At 45.8% G+C, this 19,530-nt stretch overlaps 1 protein-coding gene across 2 annotated transcripts; it reads left to right on the top strand.

The window, feature by feature from the left end:
- Positions 1–7,667: 7,667 nt before the first annotated feature.
- Positions 7,668–18,201, top strand: Mrps10 (mitochondrial ribosomal protein S10). 2 transcript variants are annotated; one of them, XM_038343833.1, is made up of 7 exons: positions 7,668–7,741; positions 10,823–10,887; positions 10,968–11,037; positions 14,295–14,431; positions 15,323–15,431; positions 17,407–17,496; positions 17,853–18,201. In XM_038343833.1, the coding sequence occupies exons 1-7, from the start codon at positions 7,694–7,696 to the stop codon at positions 17,934–17,936; spliced, it is 603 nt and encodes a 200-aa protein (XP_038199761.1). In that variant the 5' UTR covers positions 7,668–7,693; the 3' UTR covers positions 17,937–18,201. The 2 variants fall into 2 exon arrangements, with proteins under 2 accessions (XP_038199761.1, XP_038199759.1); XM_038343831.1 differs by having other exon boundaries at positions 10,965–11,037.
- Positions 18,202–19,530: the final 1,329 nt, after the last annotated feature.

The following is a 19,530-nucleotide window of genomic DNA, read 5'->3' as shown; positions in this document are numbered from 1 at the left end:
TATGTGACAAATGAATAAAGACGTTTTACAAACCTGTCCTTAAAAGGTGCATTCCTTAAATTAAAATAATATGATGATCTGATGTGTCCTATGTCATCCCCTGTCCCTGATGGAAAGTGTGGTACTGTCTGGGGCATCCCACACTGTCTCCTGTCCCAGATGGTAAGTGTGATCCTGTCTGGGGCATCCCACACTGTCTCCTGTCCTGGATGGTAAGTGTGGTCCTGTCTGGGGCATCTCACACTGTCTCCTGTCCCGGATGGTAAGTGTGGTCCTGTCTGGGGCATCCTACACTGTCTCTTGTCCCGGATGGTAAGTGTGGTCCTTTCTGGGGCATCCCACACTGTCTCCTGTCCCGGATGGTAAGTGTGGTCCTGTCTGAGGCATCCTACACTGTCCCGTATCCTGGATAGTAAACATTGTACTGTCTGGGGCATCCTAAACTGTCTCCTGTCCTGGATCATAAGCCTTGTGATGTTTTTCTTTTAATTTTTTTAAGTGATTGCAATTCATTGGCAGAAGATGATCAGGAGACTACTGAGGAAGTTCCAGAAACCTGACCGTCCCCACAGATAGCCATTCATCCAGTTGAAGCATAACCAAATAGACAATCCTATTTGCTTGCAAAAACCTGGCCCAATGTTGCAGCAGCTGCCCTGAAATAAACTTACCTTTTGGAGTCTCACTTGGCTCTCATGCATTTCTGCTTTGGGCTACACGTGATTCCTGGACTCAGGGTCAATGCTGGCTCCGCTATCTCACCTGTTCAGTGTGGACAGTGGGTTTAGATCTGCTGGTCAGATACTATTCTCATTCAAGTGCTCCAGCCTGGGGAAAACTTAAGTCTTGGCTCCTCAAGTAATAGATGAGCCACTTGAAGATGCGGCATTCTCTGAACTGTGACACCCAAAAGGTTTTTAATCTCAGCACTTGGAAAGCAGAGGCAGGCAGGTCTCTGAGAGTTTGAGGCCAGCCTGGTCTACACAGTGAGTTCCACTTCAGCCACGGCTACGCAGTGAGACCCCTCTACCCCTCCACACACACACAAAAAAAAAGCAAGCAAGAAAGGAAAACTTACTGTAAGTCCTCAACAACAGCAATGTCCACCCTGATCTATTTGAATTTTAATATGAATTTCCAAAATTTTATCTGCATTTTTTTAGTCTTCAGGAACAAACTTGAGAAGAAATGGAAATTCTGTGTTTATACAGTTTGCACTAAGTGATGCTTTCTCATTCAACACCTTGATCTTTTGAGACTCCTCCCCCCCCCCACCCCTTTTATTTTTCTTTTGGTTTTTCAAGACAGGGTTTCTCTGTGTAGCCTGGAACTCACTTTGTAGGCCAGGCTGGCCTCAGACTCACAGAGATCCACGTGTCTCTGCCTCCCAAGTGCTGGGATTAAAGGCATGTGCCACCACTGCCCAACTCTAAGACCCTTTTCTTAACTTTATTTTTTTAAAGATTTATTATGCATGCAGTTTTCTGCCTGCATGTACACGTGCAGGCCAGAAGAGGGCACCAGATCTCATTTTAGATAGTTATGAGTCACCATGTGGTTGCTGGGAATCAAACTCGGGAACTCTGGAAGAGTAGCCAGTGTTCTTAACCGCTGAGCCATCTCTCCAGCCCTCTTGACTTTAATTTTTATCATTGCTTTAGATGATCCTATATAAAATAAAACAGCTGATGTAGTTGCCATACACATACAGCCAGGGTTGTAAGCTGAGTCGGCTTCTAAGGGCCAAGATGCCAGTCCCACTATTGCACTGATACAGTCAGTAGGTCCTCATGAGTCACTCTGAAGCATGATTAATAAAATCTCAGGGTCAGAAATTGGGGTTCAAACTGAAGATCTGAAAAGCAAAACAGCACCTCAGTCTCAGTCTGAAAGGGCAACCCTGCTTTTCAGAATCTCAGAATGAGACTGTGTGTTGAGAGTTGTTTCCTTCCATTCTATAATCCTCTCTAGGGCTTGAACTAAAGGCATGCACTGCCTGGTTTCTATGACAACTAGTGTGGCCACTGGGATTAAAGGTGCGTGTCATTATGGCTACATTATGGTATGTATTACCATAACACTGGCTGACCAGTGGGACTGTTTTATTCTCAGATCTTCCGGCAGTCTTTATTTATTAAAATACAATTGAAATGCCACTACACTTCCCCCTTTTAGTCTAAAATAAAAAAGAAGGCTATAACTAACACAATAAAACTATATATAGTAAGTACAATGACTATATATAATATATACAGGCAATAAATACATCAACAAAGTGTAATCCATTGCATTTGATAAATTCAGAGGAAATATTTCATACCTATCCTATATTGGTGAGTCCAAAGTCTTGTACCTAATTTATTTTTTATCATAATTTGCTTTCTGTGTCTAGTAACTATAGCCATCTAATCTTCAATTCCCTCAGAGACCCAAGAAGGAAATAGTATTAACTAAGCAGGAAGTGCAAGCAAACAACTTCTGAATATGTGAGTAATGATAGAAAGAGCTGGCTGCCTGGACAGTCACCCAAAGTTCCTCTGCAATGTCGGGGCATTCATCTTTGGCCGACAGGCCAAGCATATTCAACACACTTTTCTGTGAAGCAGGATGCTTTGTGTCCTGCTTGTCTAATTAGGACAGCATAATGTCAGCAGACGAGGTAGGGACATTTTCTTGCCCAGTTGTTTACTTTTGCCACAAAGAAAGTACACTCCATGTGAGTTTCTTCAGTGCCCATTATCTTCTCTGAAGTAGATTGGTGCTGCAAGGAGCAGACATAAATAATTGTCATAAAAAGAAGAACCTAGGTTATTAAAACATCTTAAATGCCATATTCTGTAGATCTCTGAAGTGTTTGAAGATGACCTATCTATATAAATTATATCTTGGTTTGAGCTTGAAAGCATACCTACTGTGACTACAAGTTCAATTATACTAGGTGATTAACTGCTAACCTATATTTTTTATTATCCTAAACAGTTGATAATAATAATTTTCAAGGACTAGAAATTTGCATTACATTGTTAGATGAGCTGTATAGGTACAATACCTTGAACAAGATTAGAAATGTATGTACAATATGTTTTAACAAATTAATCTCAAATTTGTATCAATATACAAAATTTGCATACAATATACAAAAGTAAAACCAATGTACAACATTTAAAACTAAGTTGCTTTTAAAAGGTACATTCAATAATCTACCTTTTAATCTTATATTTATATCCTCCTTTTTCTTTTCCTTTCTTTTTTTCCTTGTCTTTCTTTCTTCCTTTCTTCCTTTCTTTCTTTCTTATTTATTTATTTTTCTTTTGGTTTTCTCAGTAGCCATGGAGCCCATTCTGGAACATCACCCAGTTTCTATGGCAACTAGTGTGGCTACTTGGATTAATGGTGCATGTCATTATGGCTATTGGGATTAAAGGTGTGTGTTACCATAACCTGTTCTGTAAGGCTGACCAGTGGGACTGTTTTAGTCTCAGATCGTCAGGTAGTCTTTATTTATTAAAATGCAACTGAAATGCCACTCTATACTGGACACATGAATGCTAAAATGGCCGTGCCTATTCCTTCACTCAGAAGAACTGAATACTGAGCAAAAGCAGATGAGGGGCTGGTCTACTTAGCCATTGGAAGAGCGAAGTTTAGACATTATTAACACCAGGAACTGCCCACATGCACCTCCAGAGTAATTTCCAGCCAGCACTCTGCAGTGGCCTGTAAGAAAGAGCACCCATTCTTTTTAGAATGAAAGCCGGATTCTGAATTCGACAAGGTCCATCTTCCCCAGGCACAGCCAGTCAGCTGAGACATATATTCTAGGAAACCGAAAGGTTTATAACTAAATGTAATTAGGAAGGCATTTTAAGAAAATGAACAATAAATCCATAAGAGAAGCAGACGTGATCTGAGATCACAGATATTTCTACATAAAAGAACTGCAAAAGAATGTTCTGGGAAAATAAAATTAATAATTCTAAACAACAGCAACAAAAGCCATAGAGGGGTAGATTGCTTCTTTTATACAAGAAAGGCAAAGATGGGTATGGAGATGCTTGCCTGTGATCCCAGTGCCTGAGAGGTGGAAGTACTAGGGTCAGGAGTTCAAGACCAACGTTGGTTATATAGCAAGTTCTAAGCCAACCTGGGCTACACAAGCCTCTATCTCAGAAAGAGATAGTAATATGGCTCAGCAGAGAGAAAAAGGCTGGGCCTAATGACCTGAGCTGGTTCCCTGAATCCCACAGAGTGGGAGGAGAGAACTTTTCAGAGTTTAACTTCTGAGAGTTATACTCTAACCTCCAGGATGTGACACTCAAGACACACACATACACACACATGGTGTATACATACATACATACATGCATAAAGGAAGAGAATGAATCTTTTGAAGAGGGCTTTCTTCAAAAACAGAACAATTGGTACAGACAAAATATGATTTAACTAGATTTGCTTGTGCCCTTGCAGGAACTCTCTAGAACTTCTCCTCTCGGTTGGGTCAGATGTTTAAAAGTTGCGGCTATAGGGAAGGGAGCTGTGATAACCGCCCGGCTTCAAAATGCTGCCGGTGCCCACACAGCATGCTCCATGTCTATACCCGAAAGTTCTAGGCTCTCCTGTTGCCTGTGGCCTAAGGAAACCAATGAGAATAAGAATTGAATCTTTCAAACTGCACTTCGTTCAGAAAGCTGTCGAGCAGAAGAGACTGTGGACTAACAGCCTAAAAGCTGACTAAGTCTCATCTCTCACCAGCAGATCATTCAGGGGGACACAGGCAGTCTGTCATTTAGAGGTCAGTCTGTCCCCTCTGGGTTTCTGAAATTTGAGGTGTCCACACCTCTCATTATCATTTCGTGTGCTCCTCCCTCATTCCATGGATCTTTGGTCCCAAACACTGCTTGAAACCCTGAATGTAGAGGCCACCAAGATGACCCAACAGGTAAAGGTCTTGCTGGCAAGCCTGGAGACCTGAGTTCAACTCCCCAGGACCCACATGGTGGAAGGAGAGAACCAGTTTCCAACAGTTTTCTGTCCTCTACTTTACACACACACACACACACACACACAAAATTAATAAATGACATGTTGGGGGCCATGAATCTACTTAGTGTCTGTCAGTATCAGACCTCTTCAGGGACATCTGGGCTGGGAGAAAGAGTTAGCTCAGAAGAAGCAAATCATGATCAGTGTGTGTGTTAATAATAGCATGTGTGTGCTAACTTCCTTTTGCAACACGTAATACACGTGTGTGCTTTATACAGAATGTGAAAATGACTGACCCTATCACGCCAGCTCTACTGCTGGCAAAGCCTGGCTTGTTCCTTTATAGTGTGTGCTGGATAGTTTTGCATCAACTAGACACAAGCTAAAGTCATCTGAGAAGAGGGACCCTCAATTAAGAAAATGTCTCCCTAATATCGGGCTGCAGGCAAGCCTATAAAGCATTTTCTTAATTAGTGATTGATGTGAGAGGACCCAGCCCATTGTGGGTGGGACTACCTTGGACTGGTGGTCCTGGATGCTATAATAAAGCAGGTTGAACAAGCCAAGAGGAACAAGCCAGTAAGCAGCACCCCTCCATGGTTGTACCACCACATCAGCTCCAACCTCCACGATCCCAGCCAGCTTAAGTTCCTGGCCTGACTTCCTTTGACGATGGACCGTGAGATGGAATGGTAAGCCAAACAAACCCTTTCACACTCGTATTTCTTTGGTCATGGTGTTTTGTCACAGCAACAGAAGCCCTAATTTATACATGCTGACTCCCACCTTGTCCTGGCTAATTATGCAACATTCACACTTGCCCTTGAGGCATTACACTGAAGTGTAGTTTATGACACAGGACATGACTTAGGGAAGGACACTAAAGGGAACGCAATCAATCCCACATCTGAGATGAAGACAAATCTGGTGAGCCAAAGACATCTTGCAATGGCCACATGCAGAGGACTGAGCTGAATCTCAGCTGAGAGAACCTAGCAAGAGAAAGGCCAGGGCCCCTGAGAACTGGGGGAACCCACTCCTAAGGAGAGAGAGGTCAGGGCCTCTGGGAACTGGAGGAACCCAGTCCTAAGGAGAGAAAGGCCAGAGGACACCCAGTCCTAAGGAGAGAAAGGCCAGGGCCTCTGGGAACTGGAGGACACCCAGTCCTAAGGCTGAGTAGAACACACCTCTCTGATTCCAATTAGCAGATCATGCCACCAAGTCAATAAACACAACTCCCTTTTCTTTGTGAAGTGGAGGTGTAGGAGGGTGGGTACCTTTAGCCCTCCCCTCCATCATTGACAGAACCAGCTCACCGCACAGGGTAGAGCAGGCCTTGAGCTAGGACTGTAAAAGTGGGGTGGGTCAGCTCACCATCTGACCTTGACCAATCAACTCATCTCTGAGCCTCAGTTTCCCCACCTAAAAATTAAGCTACAATTATTTTCGTGGGGATGAGATTAGGTAGCCTAGGTGAAAGTCATTTTCAAGTTGCTGTGTCAACCATCATTAAGGGCGTTGCTCAGTCACCTAGCTGAGAGCACCCAGGAAGATAAGAGACCCACTGAAGAGCCCTCAGGAAGTTAGGGTCATAGGGAGAGGAAGGCTGGGGCACTGTCAGAACAGACCACGGGCTGACACGGACCACCATGAAAGTCACATTTCGAGAGAGTCAAATTCTGAGGAGGCCTCTGTGTTGCCTGCCCAGGGAGGCATAGCCAAGTCCAGCCAGGTGCTAATGAATTTTCTGTTTTCATACAGAGGCACAGCCTGGGGAGAGGAAAGTGGGTCATACTCTTAGATCTTTCATCGGTTTGTGCCATCTGGACCAAGTCGGTCTACTCTTTGCTTAGTTCTCTTGCCTGCCACATAAGGCAACCAATACCTACTATGGGAGACACAACTTTACATTTGCACGGATCTTTATTGAGATGCTATGTGTCCGTCTCTTTAAGTCGACCCTTATTCATCTCACCAACGACCTCGTAAGACCCAGGGCATAGAGGGATCTTATGTGACAAATGATGGCGTTTATCATGTGGCAGGCATTGTACGAAATACTATACCAGTATCTTATTCACTTCTCTACAAGTATAATTTATCTTCTCATCTCTACTTGGCAAACGAGAAAATGGGTTCAGAGCAGGGGAGAAATTTGATCAAGTCACACAGCTAAATAGAAACCAAAGCTACTAACTGTAGAGCTTTCTGATCTGTTGAACTGCAGGTGAAGGCATTTTGAAAATCAAAGCTTAGAATTTTCCATTGACAAGAAAGGCATGCCAGTTGGTGTGAAGAAACTTTAAGAATAAAATGGCCTTTGCAATATGGTAGAGTGTTAGAATTTGGACTCAGTAATAGCAGTAAACTTCTTTCCAAGCAGGTGTTTTGTTGTGTTTGTCTCTAAGACAAACAGGATTTTAGGATAAGGAAAATTTAGATAGAGCTTGGTAACTTGATAGGGGCTGAAGCCAGTTTATCCAAACCACAAAAGCGACGCAGCCATCCAAAAAAATTAAATGAATGAGTGAATAAGTAAATAAATAATAAAGTCGAAATTTAACAAACAATACAAGTCAAAGAGCCACGTCTCTATGGTTGTTTCAGTGCCGGAACACGAGGATACACACTCTCTCTCTCTTAGTTGAACTCTATGGTCCGAGGACAACGTTTTGACCCCGGAAGCGGTCCTGGGAGGTCAGGGCCCAAGATGGCGGCGCGCGCGGCGTGCGTGGCTATGTGCAGGCGCCTGCAGCAGGTAAAGGGTGGGCGGGGGAAATGGCGGGCCCAAGGCGCAGTCGCTGGGCCTCGCCACCACCCGCTGCCCGGCCGGCTCGGAGTCCTCCTCCGGAGCTGTTACCTTGGGTGGTTGTTCTTGGGATGTAGGAAGGAGAACTGTAGGTCGCTAGAGCGGGAACGATGAGAAACCCTCCTTCCCCGTCAGGAAGGGAAATGGAAACACCCTGAGCCCCGAGGACACAGAACCAGCCTGGGATGAGGGAGCTGAGCGGAGGCTGGGGCGCAGCAGTCCCGGCAACGAGCCGTGTCCTCCCGCGGGGGCTGGGGGGATGGACGCTCAGGGCCCCGAGGGCGGGCTGTGGTCGGAGCGCCCTCAAGAGGCTCTGTGAAGAAGGAAATCCTGCCAGAGGCAGGCTACATACTGAGATCCTGTCGCAAAATAATAATAATAATAATAATAATAATAATAATAATAATAATAATAATAATAATAAAACAACTTAGCCAGGGTTTCTCGGGAACTTTGGGCTCGCAGCCTTTGTGAGTCTCACCAATGGCCATTCAGTAGTTTCAAAAATTAAGCTGAGAACTGGACGTGGTGGCTCACACTGTAATATCCGCACTTGGAAAACAAGAGGAAGATTGCCACCAGCCTGGCCTGCGTAATGGGACTTTGTCTCCAAAAATAAAGAAACAAGGCCAGCACTTGGAAGGCAGAGGCGGGCAGAACTCTCTGAGTTCAAGGCCAGCCTATTCTACAGTTCGAGTTCCAGGACAGCCAGGGGTACACAGAGAAAGCCTGTTTCAAACACACCCTCCCAAAAATAAACAAATAAATGAAAAAGGGAGGGACTAAGAATGTGGTTCAGTTGCTGGAGCACTTGACTAAAATGCCTAAAGGCGGCACATAAACCGGAAGTGGTGGCCCATGCCTGCACAACCAGCAATTGCGAGGTTGAGGTTGATCAGAAGTTCACAATCATCTCAGCTGCATACAGAGTTAAAAAATAGACTGGGCTTCATGAGCTTGTGTCTCAAAAAAAGAAGAAAAAATCCATGCCAAAAATTGAACCCAGGGCCTTGTCCACTCCACACAAAGGTTCTGCCACTGAACTGCATTCTTAGCCTTCAGGGACACTCAGGTTCTCTGTAGAACTGCTGAGCCATCTCTCCAGCCTTGGAGTCGCCACTCCTGAAGCAGATTGAAGGAAGAGTAATATTTTAGTAACTGACCTCAGAAGAGGCAGCTTTATCCTCAGTCTTTAATATAGAGCACAACTCGTGCAGCCGTGAGAGACAAAAGTAGAAAAGCCCCGAGTCGGGTTAGTGCTATGAGGACAGTTTGGGTTTCAGGCCTCCTGCCAACAAAGGATTCATGCGCGGTCCCAGCCACACTTTCATAACCACCAGTCTTAGGAACATTCTGTGGGGCTGGAGAGGTGGGCCAGTGGCTAAGAGTGCTCGCTGCACAGCTGTGAGAGCTGGGCTTCAGCCCGAGGAGGGTTCAGCCTGGCAGCAGCCTAAGGCACAGGGCTTCCATGCTCACCTAGGACCCCAGCTACCACTGGTCCCAGGAGGGCCCCTGAAGCTTTCTGGCTTCCATACAAGCCAAGAAAACTCAAGTTTGGTCATAGGAGAGAGAAATAGGGGGAGACGGATAGAGGCTGATGCCCAACAGCTTCCTCCAGCCTCCACACACTGCACCTGCACACACATGTGCATGCATGTAGACACACAACACAGACAGATGTAAGCATCCTTTACAGAAAAATAGGAAGCTGGAGACGGAAATCTTTGCACTGATAAGAAAAGCTCTTTCCAGCCAGATCTGCACACACCCACGCCCTCAAAGATTACAGCTAGGTGCAGTGGCTCTTAACCAGCACTTGGAGGTGAAAGCAGATATATTGGGAGCTCACGGCCATTAAAAGCTACCCAGTTAGAGGCCAGGTTGTGCTGCATGCAACCCTGTCTCAGAAACAAACAAGTAATTCAGAGGAAGGATGAGACTGGGAGGTTTCGGGATCTCCGATGCAGGAGAGCTTACTGTATGAGCGTAATGAGGAATAGCACACTCCTGCCTTGTGCCTGGTCCTCTTCCTGCCTTCTCGGGCAAGGAAGATGGGAAGCTATTGTCTCACAGTCAAGGACAAGGGCACGAAAGCCTGGGCTGGTTTTGGTTCTGGTTTGTTTTGAGATAGGGTCTCTCTTTGTAGTCCTGGCTATCCTGGGACTTGCTGTGTAGACCAGGCTAGCCCACACTCAGATCTGCCTGCTTTTGCCTCCTAAGTGCTGTGATTAAAGGAGTTCATTCATTCACCACTATGCCAAGTGCAGGCTGTTTAAAATGCACCCATTAGTTGGTTAATTAAGCTTTGCTTGTGCTCCCTGTTGTCTTCTTTGTTGTATTTTTGAAGGTTTTGTTTTGCTCGCTAGGGTTGCACTGTTCAGTCTTGAGAGTTTACAGGATTACTGAGTGGATGAGAAACAGTGTGGTTTGCCTCCTAAAACAGCCCACCAGGGGGCGCTCACTGAAAGGGTTTGGGCAGTGCTGAGTAAGGGCCTCTTGGCCTGTTGTAATGATGGGTATAGGCATGGTGTGTGCTGTATTTCTCTACAGGCAAGGTGCTTTAGCCAAGCAAAGATTATTCTAGCTGTTAACAGATTAAATTATACAGACATGTCATTTTAAAAAGAATTTTGTTGTCTATTTCTGAGACAGTCGCTCTGTAGATCGGGCTGTCCTTGAACTCTGGATCTTCCTGCTCCACCTCCAGTCAAAGACGCACCACCATGCCTAGCTAAGTTGTGTTGTTGTTGTTTTTAATTCATTTGTATGTGTGTTTACTTATGTGTGTTGTCTGTGCACCACATGCTTGTGGTTGCCCATGGAGGCCGGAGGGCACCAGATGCCCGGGCACTGAACCAGGGTCCCAACAGCAAAAAGAGCTTTGCTTTTGAAGAAATCTAATTTGGTCGTCTTCATGCCCAGTCTCTTCCTCTGAAAAATCGAGACCCTACCTTCTGACTCAAGAGTGGAAACCACCAGTTCTCTGGGAACTGACTTTGTTTCTGACACCTGCCCCTCTGTTCTTCTTAGGAACTGGGAAATTTGTCTGTGAATGGTCCCCAGAGCAGCACAGCCCAAACTGGTGGTCTCCTGCTGTAAGTATGCCACCAAGTGTGCTTAATTATACTACAGGATGGGCTCCGTGCTAATTGAGCCTCTCTTCCCCACACAGCAGCACCAGTATGAAGTGGGCACCATGGTCAAACCTGCACATGGATGTTCCAAAGGATTTGACCAAACCTACGGTAGGTACCCCATTAGGCAGGGCGTGGCAACACAGGCCTCTGGCCCTGGCACTTAGGCGCTAGAGGTAAGCTGTCCTCAGTCACACAGCATGGCCAGGGTCTAGCTGGGCTACGTGCACCCATCTCGAGAAACAGCGGCAGCAAAGGAATTACATTAACAGCTTCATTTTTCTCCTGATTATTTCATCCGGCCTGTTCCCAGACACGTGCACTTCATCCTAGAACACTGGCAGATGCGCACTGCGGACTGTCTGATGTCCTTGGAGCGCCTGTGCTATTTTTCTTGCTATCAAAGTAAGTCCGAAAGGAATGTTTTTATCCCAGATAACTGGTGATGAGCAGTCTCTTGCTCTTAGCTCAGCATAATTCAGGAGTGCAATTAGTGGTGCTGAATCCTTTCTGCAGCCTTCAGGTATTTTCTTTTACTATTGAGCCTGGCATGCACAGTGCTCTGTTGACATTGACACAGCTATGTGACCTTATAGAGTTTAAGACGGGGTGCTGTCTAGCCCAGGCTAACCTTGAACTCCTAATCCTCCTGCTTCTATTAAGTGACGAGTTACAGCTGTGGTGCTACTCCTAACTCTTTACTGGGATTTATTTTTCTTTTTTTGTCTTTGTTATTTTTTTCAAGGCAAGGTTTTTCTGTGTAGCCCTGGCTGTCATGGAACTCACTGTATAGACCAGGCTGTCCTTGAACTCAGAGAGCTCCGGCCTGCCTCTGCCTCCCGAGTGCTGGAATTAAAGGTGTGCACCATCACAGCCCATCAGAATTTCTTTTCTAAAGTTCTAAAAATTCCAATCCTTCCATTTCTACCTTCAAAAACAATCTCTTTTTCGTTTGGTGTGCGTCCATATGTGTATTTTACTTAGGCCCATGAAGTCGTGCCGTCCATATTGTGCAGTTGTTCCTTTTTCTTTATTCACTTTATAAATAGTAGAAATATTGGGTCTGGAGAGACAACTCGGCAGTGACAAGCGCCGACTGCTCTTCCAGAGGCCCGGGACTCAATTCCCAGCACCCACATGGCAATGTAGGCAGAAATTTCTGTCCCGCCTGCCAGTTCCCAAATAACCAACATGGAGACTCAATATTAGTTACAAATGTTTGGCTGATTGCTCAGGCTTATTACTAATTAGCCCTCACAACTTAACCCCTTTCTATTGATCTATATGCTACCCTGAGTTTTATGGCTTTTGCCTCTATCCCATTTTGTTTGACTCATTTTCCATCTAGCTGGCGACTCCTCTGACTTTGCTCTCCTCAACATCCTTCCTTTGGTCATCCCATCTATTCTTCCTGCCTGGCTATCAGCCAATCAGATTTTTACTAAACCAATTTGAGTGACAAGTCTTTACAGTGTACAAAAGGATTATTCCACAGTATGGCAGCTCACAACTGTCTGTAACTCCAGTTCCAGGGGATCTGGCATCCTCACACAGACATATATGCAAGCAAAACCCCAATATACATAAAAAAGTAAATAAATCTTTGGAAGAAAGAAAGTGTTCTAAATGCTGATCTCTAGCTCAGATGCTATAGGCCATGCCTGTATATACGAGGTGGCGGAGGACTGGAGCAATGTTCACCATGTACGCATGAGAACCCAAGTTCAGATCCTTGGCATACACTTAGAAAGCTGGGGGCACAGCACATACCTGGGATCCCAGTGCTCAGGGGAACTAGACAAGGAGTCCCCTGGGGCTTGCTGGCCTGCTAGTCTAGCCCAGTCAGAGCTCCAGGGTCAGTGAGAGGCCGTTTCAAAATACATGGTCCAGCCAATGAGATGACTCGGTGAATAAGGTAATTTACCACCAAGCCTGACATCCTGAGTGCAGTCCCAGGACCCACAGTGTCCTCTGACCTCCATGTGTGTGCCATGGCATGCACACAGACAAGTCAGTGTGCACTTAGAACATTTTCTTGTATTACATTAAAGACCGGGAAGGTGGCCCAGTGGGTAGGGGCACTTGCCATCAGCCTGACCAAGTTCATTTCCCAGAACCAACATAGTAGGAGCAGAAACGTTATCCTTAGACAACCTCCACATGCATGTTGTGGTGCTGGAGTGTGCACACAGACCACACACACAAACACACTGTCCTGACCACTCGAGGACCTCTAAGAAATCAGACCTTATAATGTTAGATGTCTTAACTGTTCCAAGCTAAATTGACAGTGATCTCACAAAACATCTCCAGAAGTCTTTTGAGACTTGTTGCAAATTCACAATAGCTTTAAAAGCCAGTAGAGGAGCTTGAGGCTAGCTCAGTAAGAAAGTTCTTGTCTAGAACTCTCCACTGCCACAAAAATTTAAATAAATACATAAAACCTAATAATACATAATAAATAAACCCTACAGGAATCAAACAACACCTTTTAGGACTGTAGACCCTCCTTCTACATCCCCAATTTTAATTAAGATCAGTTAATTCTGTTTTTCCAACCATCTTATTTGGAATAATTGAGAATAGATGTCTGCCTTCCTGTTTATTAAGTAGCTCTCTTTTCGGGGTGAAGTAATTTAACCCTGACTCACTGGATTAGTAACACCATTTACCAGTTTAGTGACTGGAGGAAATGAAGATAATTCACCTCTTGGAAGAAGTCAGAAATGTCAAGCCCATTATTTCTAAGGTCTTTAGGTATTAGTGGGAAGGTCCAGCCAGTGTCATAACATTTTAATTAGTCATGAGTAATTTCTGTGTGAAGGCAGGCCAGCTGCACATGAGTACCCCTAATGAAAAGGATGACTAGAACTAGCTGTGTAGCAACCACAGACGTTAGCAGTGTGGAGCAGTGGCTAATGATTTGTAAGCACTTTAATTTGTGCCTTCGTAGCCCTTCCCTGCAGAAACGTCAATGCCCTACCTTAAACACAAGGACTCGGAAGAGCTGGGAAATCAGAGCTCTCTCACTGTCCTGCTGCCAGGGACAACTCTCCAGTCCTGCTAGCGGACCCTGAGTCCTTTCTCGCAAGAAATCCGGGGCTTGTTAACAATGAGTTTGGAACATTCATGGTAGTTTTGTAGTAACCTGGAAGGCTGTTTGCTCTTCAGTGGATTTTGACAGATTTGGAAGGTCATTTTGCAGATCTGTGTGACATTGGAAGTAGCTAAACTAGTGTTTTAAAACATTACTTGTCATTTTTCTTATTTATTAGTAACCTCTGAAGTCGTTCAACCAATATTACATTAAATTTGCTGTTAATGAATATCACAAGAACCAAAACCAGAACTTCTCCTTTTTATTTTAGATAACCGTTTCTAATGAGCCAGACACATTGTACAAACGCCTGTTCATTTTGGTGAAAGCCCACGACAAGGCTGTGTTAGACAGTTACGAGTATTTTGCCGTGCTCGCTGCTAAGGAACTTGGCATCTCCATTGACGTGTGAGTATATGGCCTTTCCTAACCTGACTTGTCTGCTGTCGTGTGATTAGCCAGGGACCTAACCGTGATCCCAGTAGGTCTGAGCTTGTAAAATAGGATCAGTTTGCAGGTGAAGTTGAAGCCTGTCCTGTGTCACCCTGAGAAGTAGTGTCGCTTGGTGTCTGCTGGAATTGCTAAGTACTAGAATGAGTGAGCAGGAAAATTAAAGAAACAGTTTCTAGAAATTGCACTGATGTGAGCAAGCCCGGGAAGTCTTCTGTGTGGGATCTTCAACAGAGGGAAGCTCTGAGGCGGTGAGGCTTAGACTCTGTAGCTGACACCTCCTTTATGTGCAGCCACCCTGAGCAACTCCACCTCCCTGGGAGCTCCTAGGAAGGTAAGCGTCAGAGGCCTTGAAGTCCCTGCAGGGTAAATTGGAACTGCCTCTTGGTACCTGCTCCTTCTGGTGTTGAACATGGTTTGTCTGAGGCTTTGCCAGCCTATCCTTGTAGCAAAAGCAGAACACTAAATTGTTTCCCAGAGCAGACTGTTGTGTGATCGCCCGTGTGTCATAAATGATCCTAACACAGCAGACATCACAGTTGTGTCCAGCACCTGTTGCCACTCTTCAAACCTGGCGTGCTTGGTGCATGAGGGAGGGACTTAGGAAACACCAGATGGCATGAGTGCATATGTGCTCATTCTTGCGTGGCACTGCTTGACTGGGGTGGGGAAGGTTCCTCCTGTTATCTGCAGTATTTGTTTTGGCCTGAGATGTGTGAAAACAGCTGTTACAGATGTGGCTGACAGATGAAGTCAGTAAGTGGCAGCTAGTGCCTGTAACCGAGCGAGTCTGAGCTGCGGACTGGAGAGTGTGCTCTGATGTCAGTGACTCACTGAGCTTCATTTCAGACATGAGCCACCACGGAAGATAGAGCGGCTAACTCTCCTCAAGTCAGTGCACATCTTCAAGAAGCACAGAGTCCAGTATGAGATGAGGACGCTCTACAGACGCTTAGAGGTGGGTTTCCTTCAGCCACACTCAAAACTTTTCCTTAGTGTGTAGCATGGCTTCACAGCTTCCTTTCAGCCATGAAAGCTGTCCTAAGAGAGAAGCAGACTTAAGCCATTCTGTAGAGTGGCATGGACTTGGAAAAGAAGAGCAGGGCTGACGACGGCTCAGCCTGGAAAGACAATAAAACAGCACTGAAATAATTTAGCTTACATTTCAAAAGTTACTGTCTTACACAGTTCACCCAAACAAACACAGTGGCTCACACCTATAATCCCAGCACTTAGGAGGTGAAGGCAGGAGGATCAGGAATTCAGGATCATCCGTGGGTGTGCAGTGCATTCAATAGTAGTCTGGGCTACAGGAGACCATTTCAAACAGCAAAAAGCATAACAGAAGTAGATGTTCTACAATTGTAGCCAGCTGTGGTAGAGTGCACCTGCAATCCCAGCACTGTAAGACAGGGATGGAAGGGCCAAGTCAAGCTTGGAGGCTACACTGTTGCATATAGTGAGCCTGTCTCAAAAAGTAAAACAAAGAACTGGAGAGATGGCTCAATGGTTAGAGGACATGTGTCCAATTCCCAGCATCCACACTGGCTCTCAACCGTCATCTGTAACTCCCGAGAACACCAGCACGTGTGCACGGTACACAGACATACATGCAGGCAAAATACCCGTAGGCAGACCACATTTTATATATATATATATATATATATATATATATATATATATATATATATATGAATTTATTTGGTTTTTCATGACAGGGTTTCTCTGTAGCTTTGGAGTCTGTCCTGGAACTACCTCTTACAGACTAGGCTGGCCTCAAACTCAGAGATCCGCCTGCCTCTGCCTCCTGAGTGCTGGGATTAAAGGTGTGTATCACCACATTTTCAAGGAGAGCAGACAGTAGCTCTTCCCACGGGCTGACTGGGTCTCTCTGGCTGTGATCCTCGATAGGGGCTTTTCAAACACTGGCTGTTCTCTGTTCCTGCATCTACAGGTCAGCGTTGTCAGCATTCAAGTGTACACTTGAGTCAGACTGACAGCACTCAACTTCAGGTCTTGGCGCCTGACTCATCCTTTATAAAATGGGAATAATAATGGGGCCTGTTTGATAAGATTGGTGGGGCATGCAGTGAGGCTTTTGTAGCACACTTGGAGTATTTCCCTCGTGGTAGCTGGCAGCCGTCCCTCAGACAAGCACGTGTGTGCAGAGGGCTGTGCAGACGCAGGACACACAGCTGAACCCGACGCCTTCATCAGTACAGTCAGGGGATCTCTACTTTTTTTTTTTTAACATTTATGTTTATGTTCTGGGTGGTGGTGGCACGTGCCTTTAATTGCAGCACTGGTGAGGCAGGGCATGTGGATCTCTGAGTTCAAGGCCAGCCTTGTCTGTGAGTCCCAGGACAGCCAGGGCTACACAGAGAAACCCTGTCTTGAAAAATAAAAAACAACAAGAACATTTAGGATAGGGGCACATGCTGCTACCTGTGTGTGGCAGTCAGAGGACAGCTTGTGGTGGCCACTTCCCTCCTTTGACCACGTGAGTGCCGGGGATATACTCAGGTTATCAGGCGTAGAGGGCAGTGCTGTTACCGCTGAGCCATCTTGTTGGCCCCTACATGGTTTTCAGAAGGCTTCTTTAGCTTTATTACTGCTTTGTGTGTGAGTGTCTGCCTTGTCTGTGTGTCACATGTGTGCCTACAGCCGGCAGAGGTGGAGCTGGAGCCCCTGGAGCTGAAGTTACAAATGGTTGTGAAGGTTGTGAGGCTGTGAGTCCTGCAAGAGCAGCCAGGGCTCATAACCACTGAACAGCCCTCCAGCCCTCCTAGATAGTCTAAAAATGACATTCGTGTAGAATTTCTTAGAGCAGGCTTCATCACTGAAGGGAACATAGTGGGAGTGGCAATGGGACAAGACCCACAAAGATCTGTGATCTGGCCTTGTGGCAGGACATCTTCATTTTTCCATTTTAGTTAAAACACTTGACCGGATGCACAGCCAACATCTACTTGGAGTATATCCAGCGAAACTTACCCGAAGGGGTTGCCATGGAAGTAACAAAGGTATGGCTTGAATTTCTTCCTCAGGAGGGCAGGCTGGGTTTTGCTATATAGCCTTTTTCTAGCTGTGGGGGTGAGGGCCTGTGGCACACTGGGCACAGTGTTAGCCCCACCCCACCACTACCCAAGTCCTCATTGAGCCATCTTGGAAATCTCCCTAATAGTTGCTTAGACTTGGGGACCACAGGACAGTCCCCTCGGAGGTCACTTAGGATCAGACAGCTCCTGCACACACCTTATGCTCCCTTCTCTCCTTGAAGGCAGGGAGATCAGCGAGAAGCAGGAAACATGACAGGTCAGGAGAGCGGGTTCATTTCAAACTCCACACTGCATCCATTTTGGTTTGTTTCTGGTTTTAGACACAGATACAGCAGTTGCCAGAACACATCAAGGAGCCAATGTGGGAAACGCTCACCGAGGAGAAAGAAGAAAGAACATCATAGCCTCGGAGATGCCACTGTGCCTGGATCTAAACTGAGCAGGCCTGCTGTGGCTTACGGGGAGACTGCTCCAGCTGAGGGCAAGCCAAGCCCGCCTGACCTTGCTGATGAGTCCTTACGCCCTGAGCAGCTGCATGGAGCCTGTGGCAGCTTGGTCTCAGAAGAACCACTATAGCTGTCCTTTTCTACCTGCCATTGCTTGTGTTCTGATTTGAACAAGCGTTAGCAGACCTCTCTATAACCTAAAATAAAAAATCCAAAATGTAAACACTTGCGTAGCTGCCACTAATTGTGCTAATTTTATTTTGTTTTTATTTATTCATTCATTCATTTGTTTTTATTTCTCAAACTCAACAGAGATCCTCCTGCCTCTGCCTCCTAAATGCTGGGATTAGAGGTGTGTGCCACCACGTCTGGCGAATTTGTCCTAATTTTAAATGTTTACTTCTTCATTCTACAGAAAATGAGTGATACATTTTCACAGTTTTATTTTGAAGTTCCCAAAACAACCTATGGTTAATTGACAGCTGAGGGGTTAGCAGTTTTCCTCTGTGCAGTCCAGCATGCGCTGCCTGGAGGTGGCTGCCAATCAGTGACCTAACGACACACAGGAGTCTTGTGACCCAGGGACTTCAGAGCCACTGTGCATGGCCGCTGTGGAGTTTGTGTTTCTCTTGCTGTTCGTTCACCCAGCTTCTGTGCAGCTTTGCCCTGAGGACTGGAGGATACCAAGGACTAAATCCAACCAGTGGCTTGCAAGTACTACTAAGCACAAGTAAGTATTTTTCTTCGGTTTCTTGCAGATCTGCGTTCTTGTTTGGTAGGTGTCCCTGCCTCATTTGAAGATACCTACTTATTTGTGAGATTCTATTGCTTGTAAAGCCCAGAGCGAGGCAAGACTACACTGGGTTGAAACGTGATTTTGGCTTGGTAAGAAGAGAGTGGTTGGGATGGCAGCCCCAGGAGAACGCTTTTAAAGCATAGGAGGCCTGTGTCTTGTGTGGTTTCCCTCACTCCTCTGTTCCCTTACACTGAATCTCATCAGGTGCCAGTGCTCTGAATGCATACTGCTTATGTGCTAGACCCCGTCACTGTCATCACCACAGAAAGAATTACAGCCTGTGGTCTGCGACCTTCCACTCGCTCAGGTGTTGGCTGTCGCGCTCACACGGTAAGCCTGGAGTGTTCTTATCCCAGGATAAGCCTCAGTACGGAAGCTGCTCAGGCAGGCGCTGTACTGGTGCTGGTCTGGCAGAGCAGCGGGCTGCACACTTTATCTAAGAGAGGTAGTAAAAAGAAATCCCGGACCCACACATAAGATTCTGGGGCTTTCAAGGACTGCTCCTCAGGAGCCACTATGAGCAGACCTTCATTGCCAGTTGTTCCAGATGATACACAAACCAAGTTACTAAGTTTAATCAGACACAGTCAGACCTTGAACTGGCAAGATGTGGACTGGGTAAGACCGCTACAGAGCCAACACCTTAGTTCATTCCCGGAACTCACCCTGGAGAGAGCTGCCTGGAAGTTGTTCTCTGACCTGTGCATATGCAAACACACTAAGTAAAAAAGAAACCTTAAAATCTCACTCTGAAGA

This window comes from Arvicola amphibius, chromosome 9, assembly GCF_903992535.2.
Source record: "Arvicola amphibius chromosome 9, mArvAmp1.2, whole genome shotgun sequence".
In the NCBI taxonomy this organism is placed as follows: domain Eukaryota; kingdom Metazoa; phylum Chordata; class Mammalia; order Rodentia; family Cricetidae; genus Arvicola; species Arvicola amphibius.
Note: the sequence above shows the minus strand (reverse complement) of the source record. Positions and strands in the feature narration are given on the sequence as shown.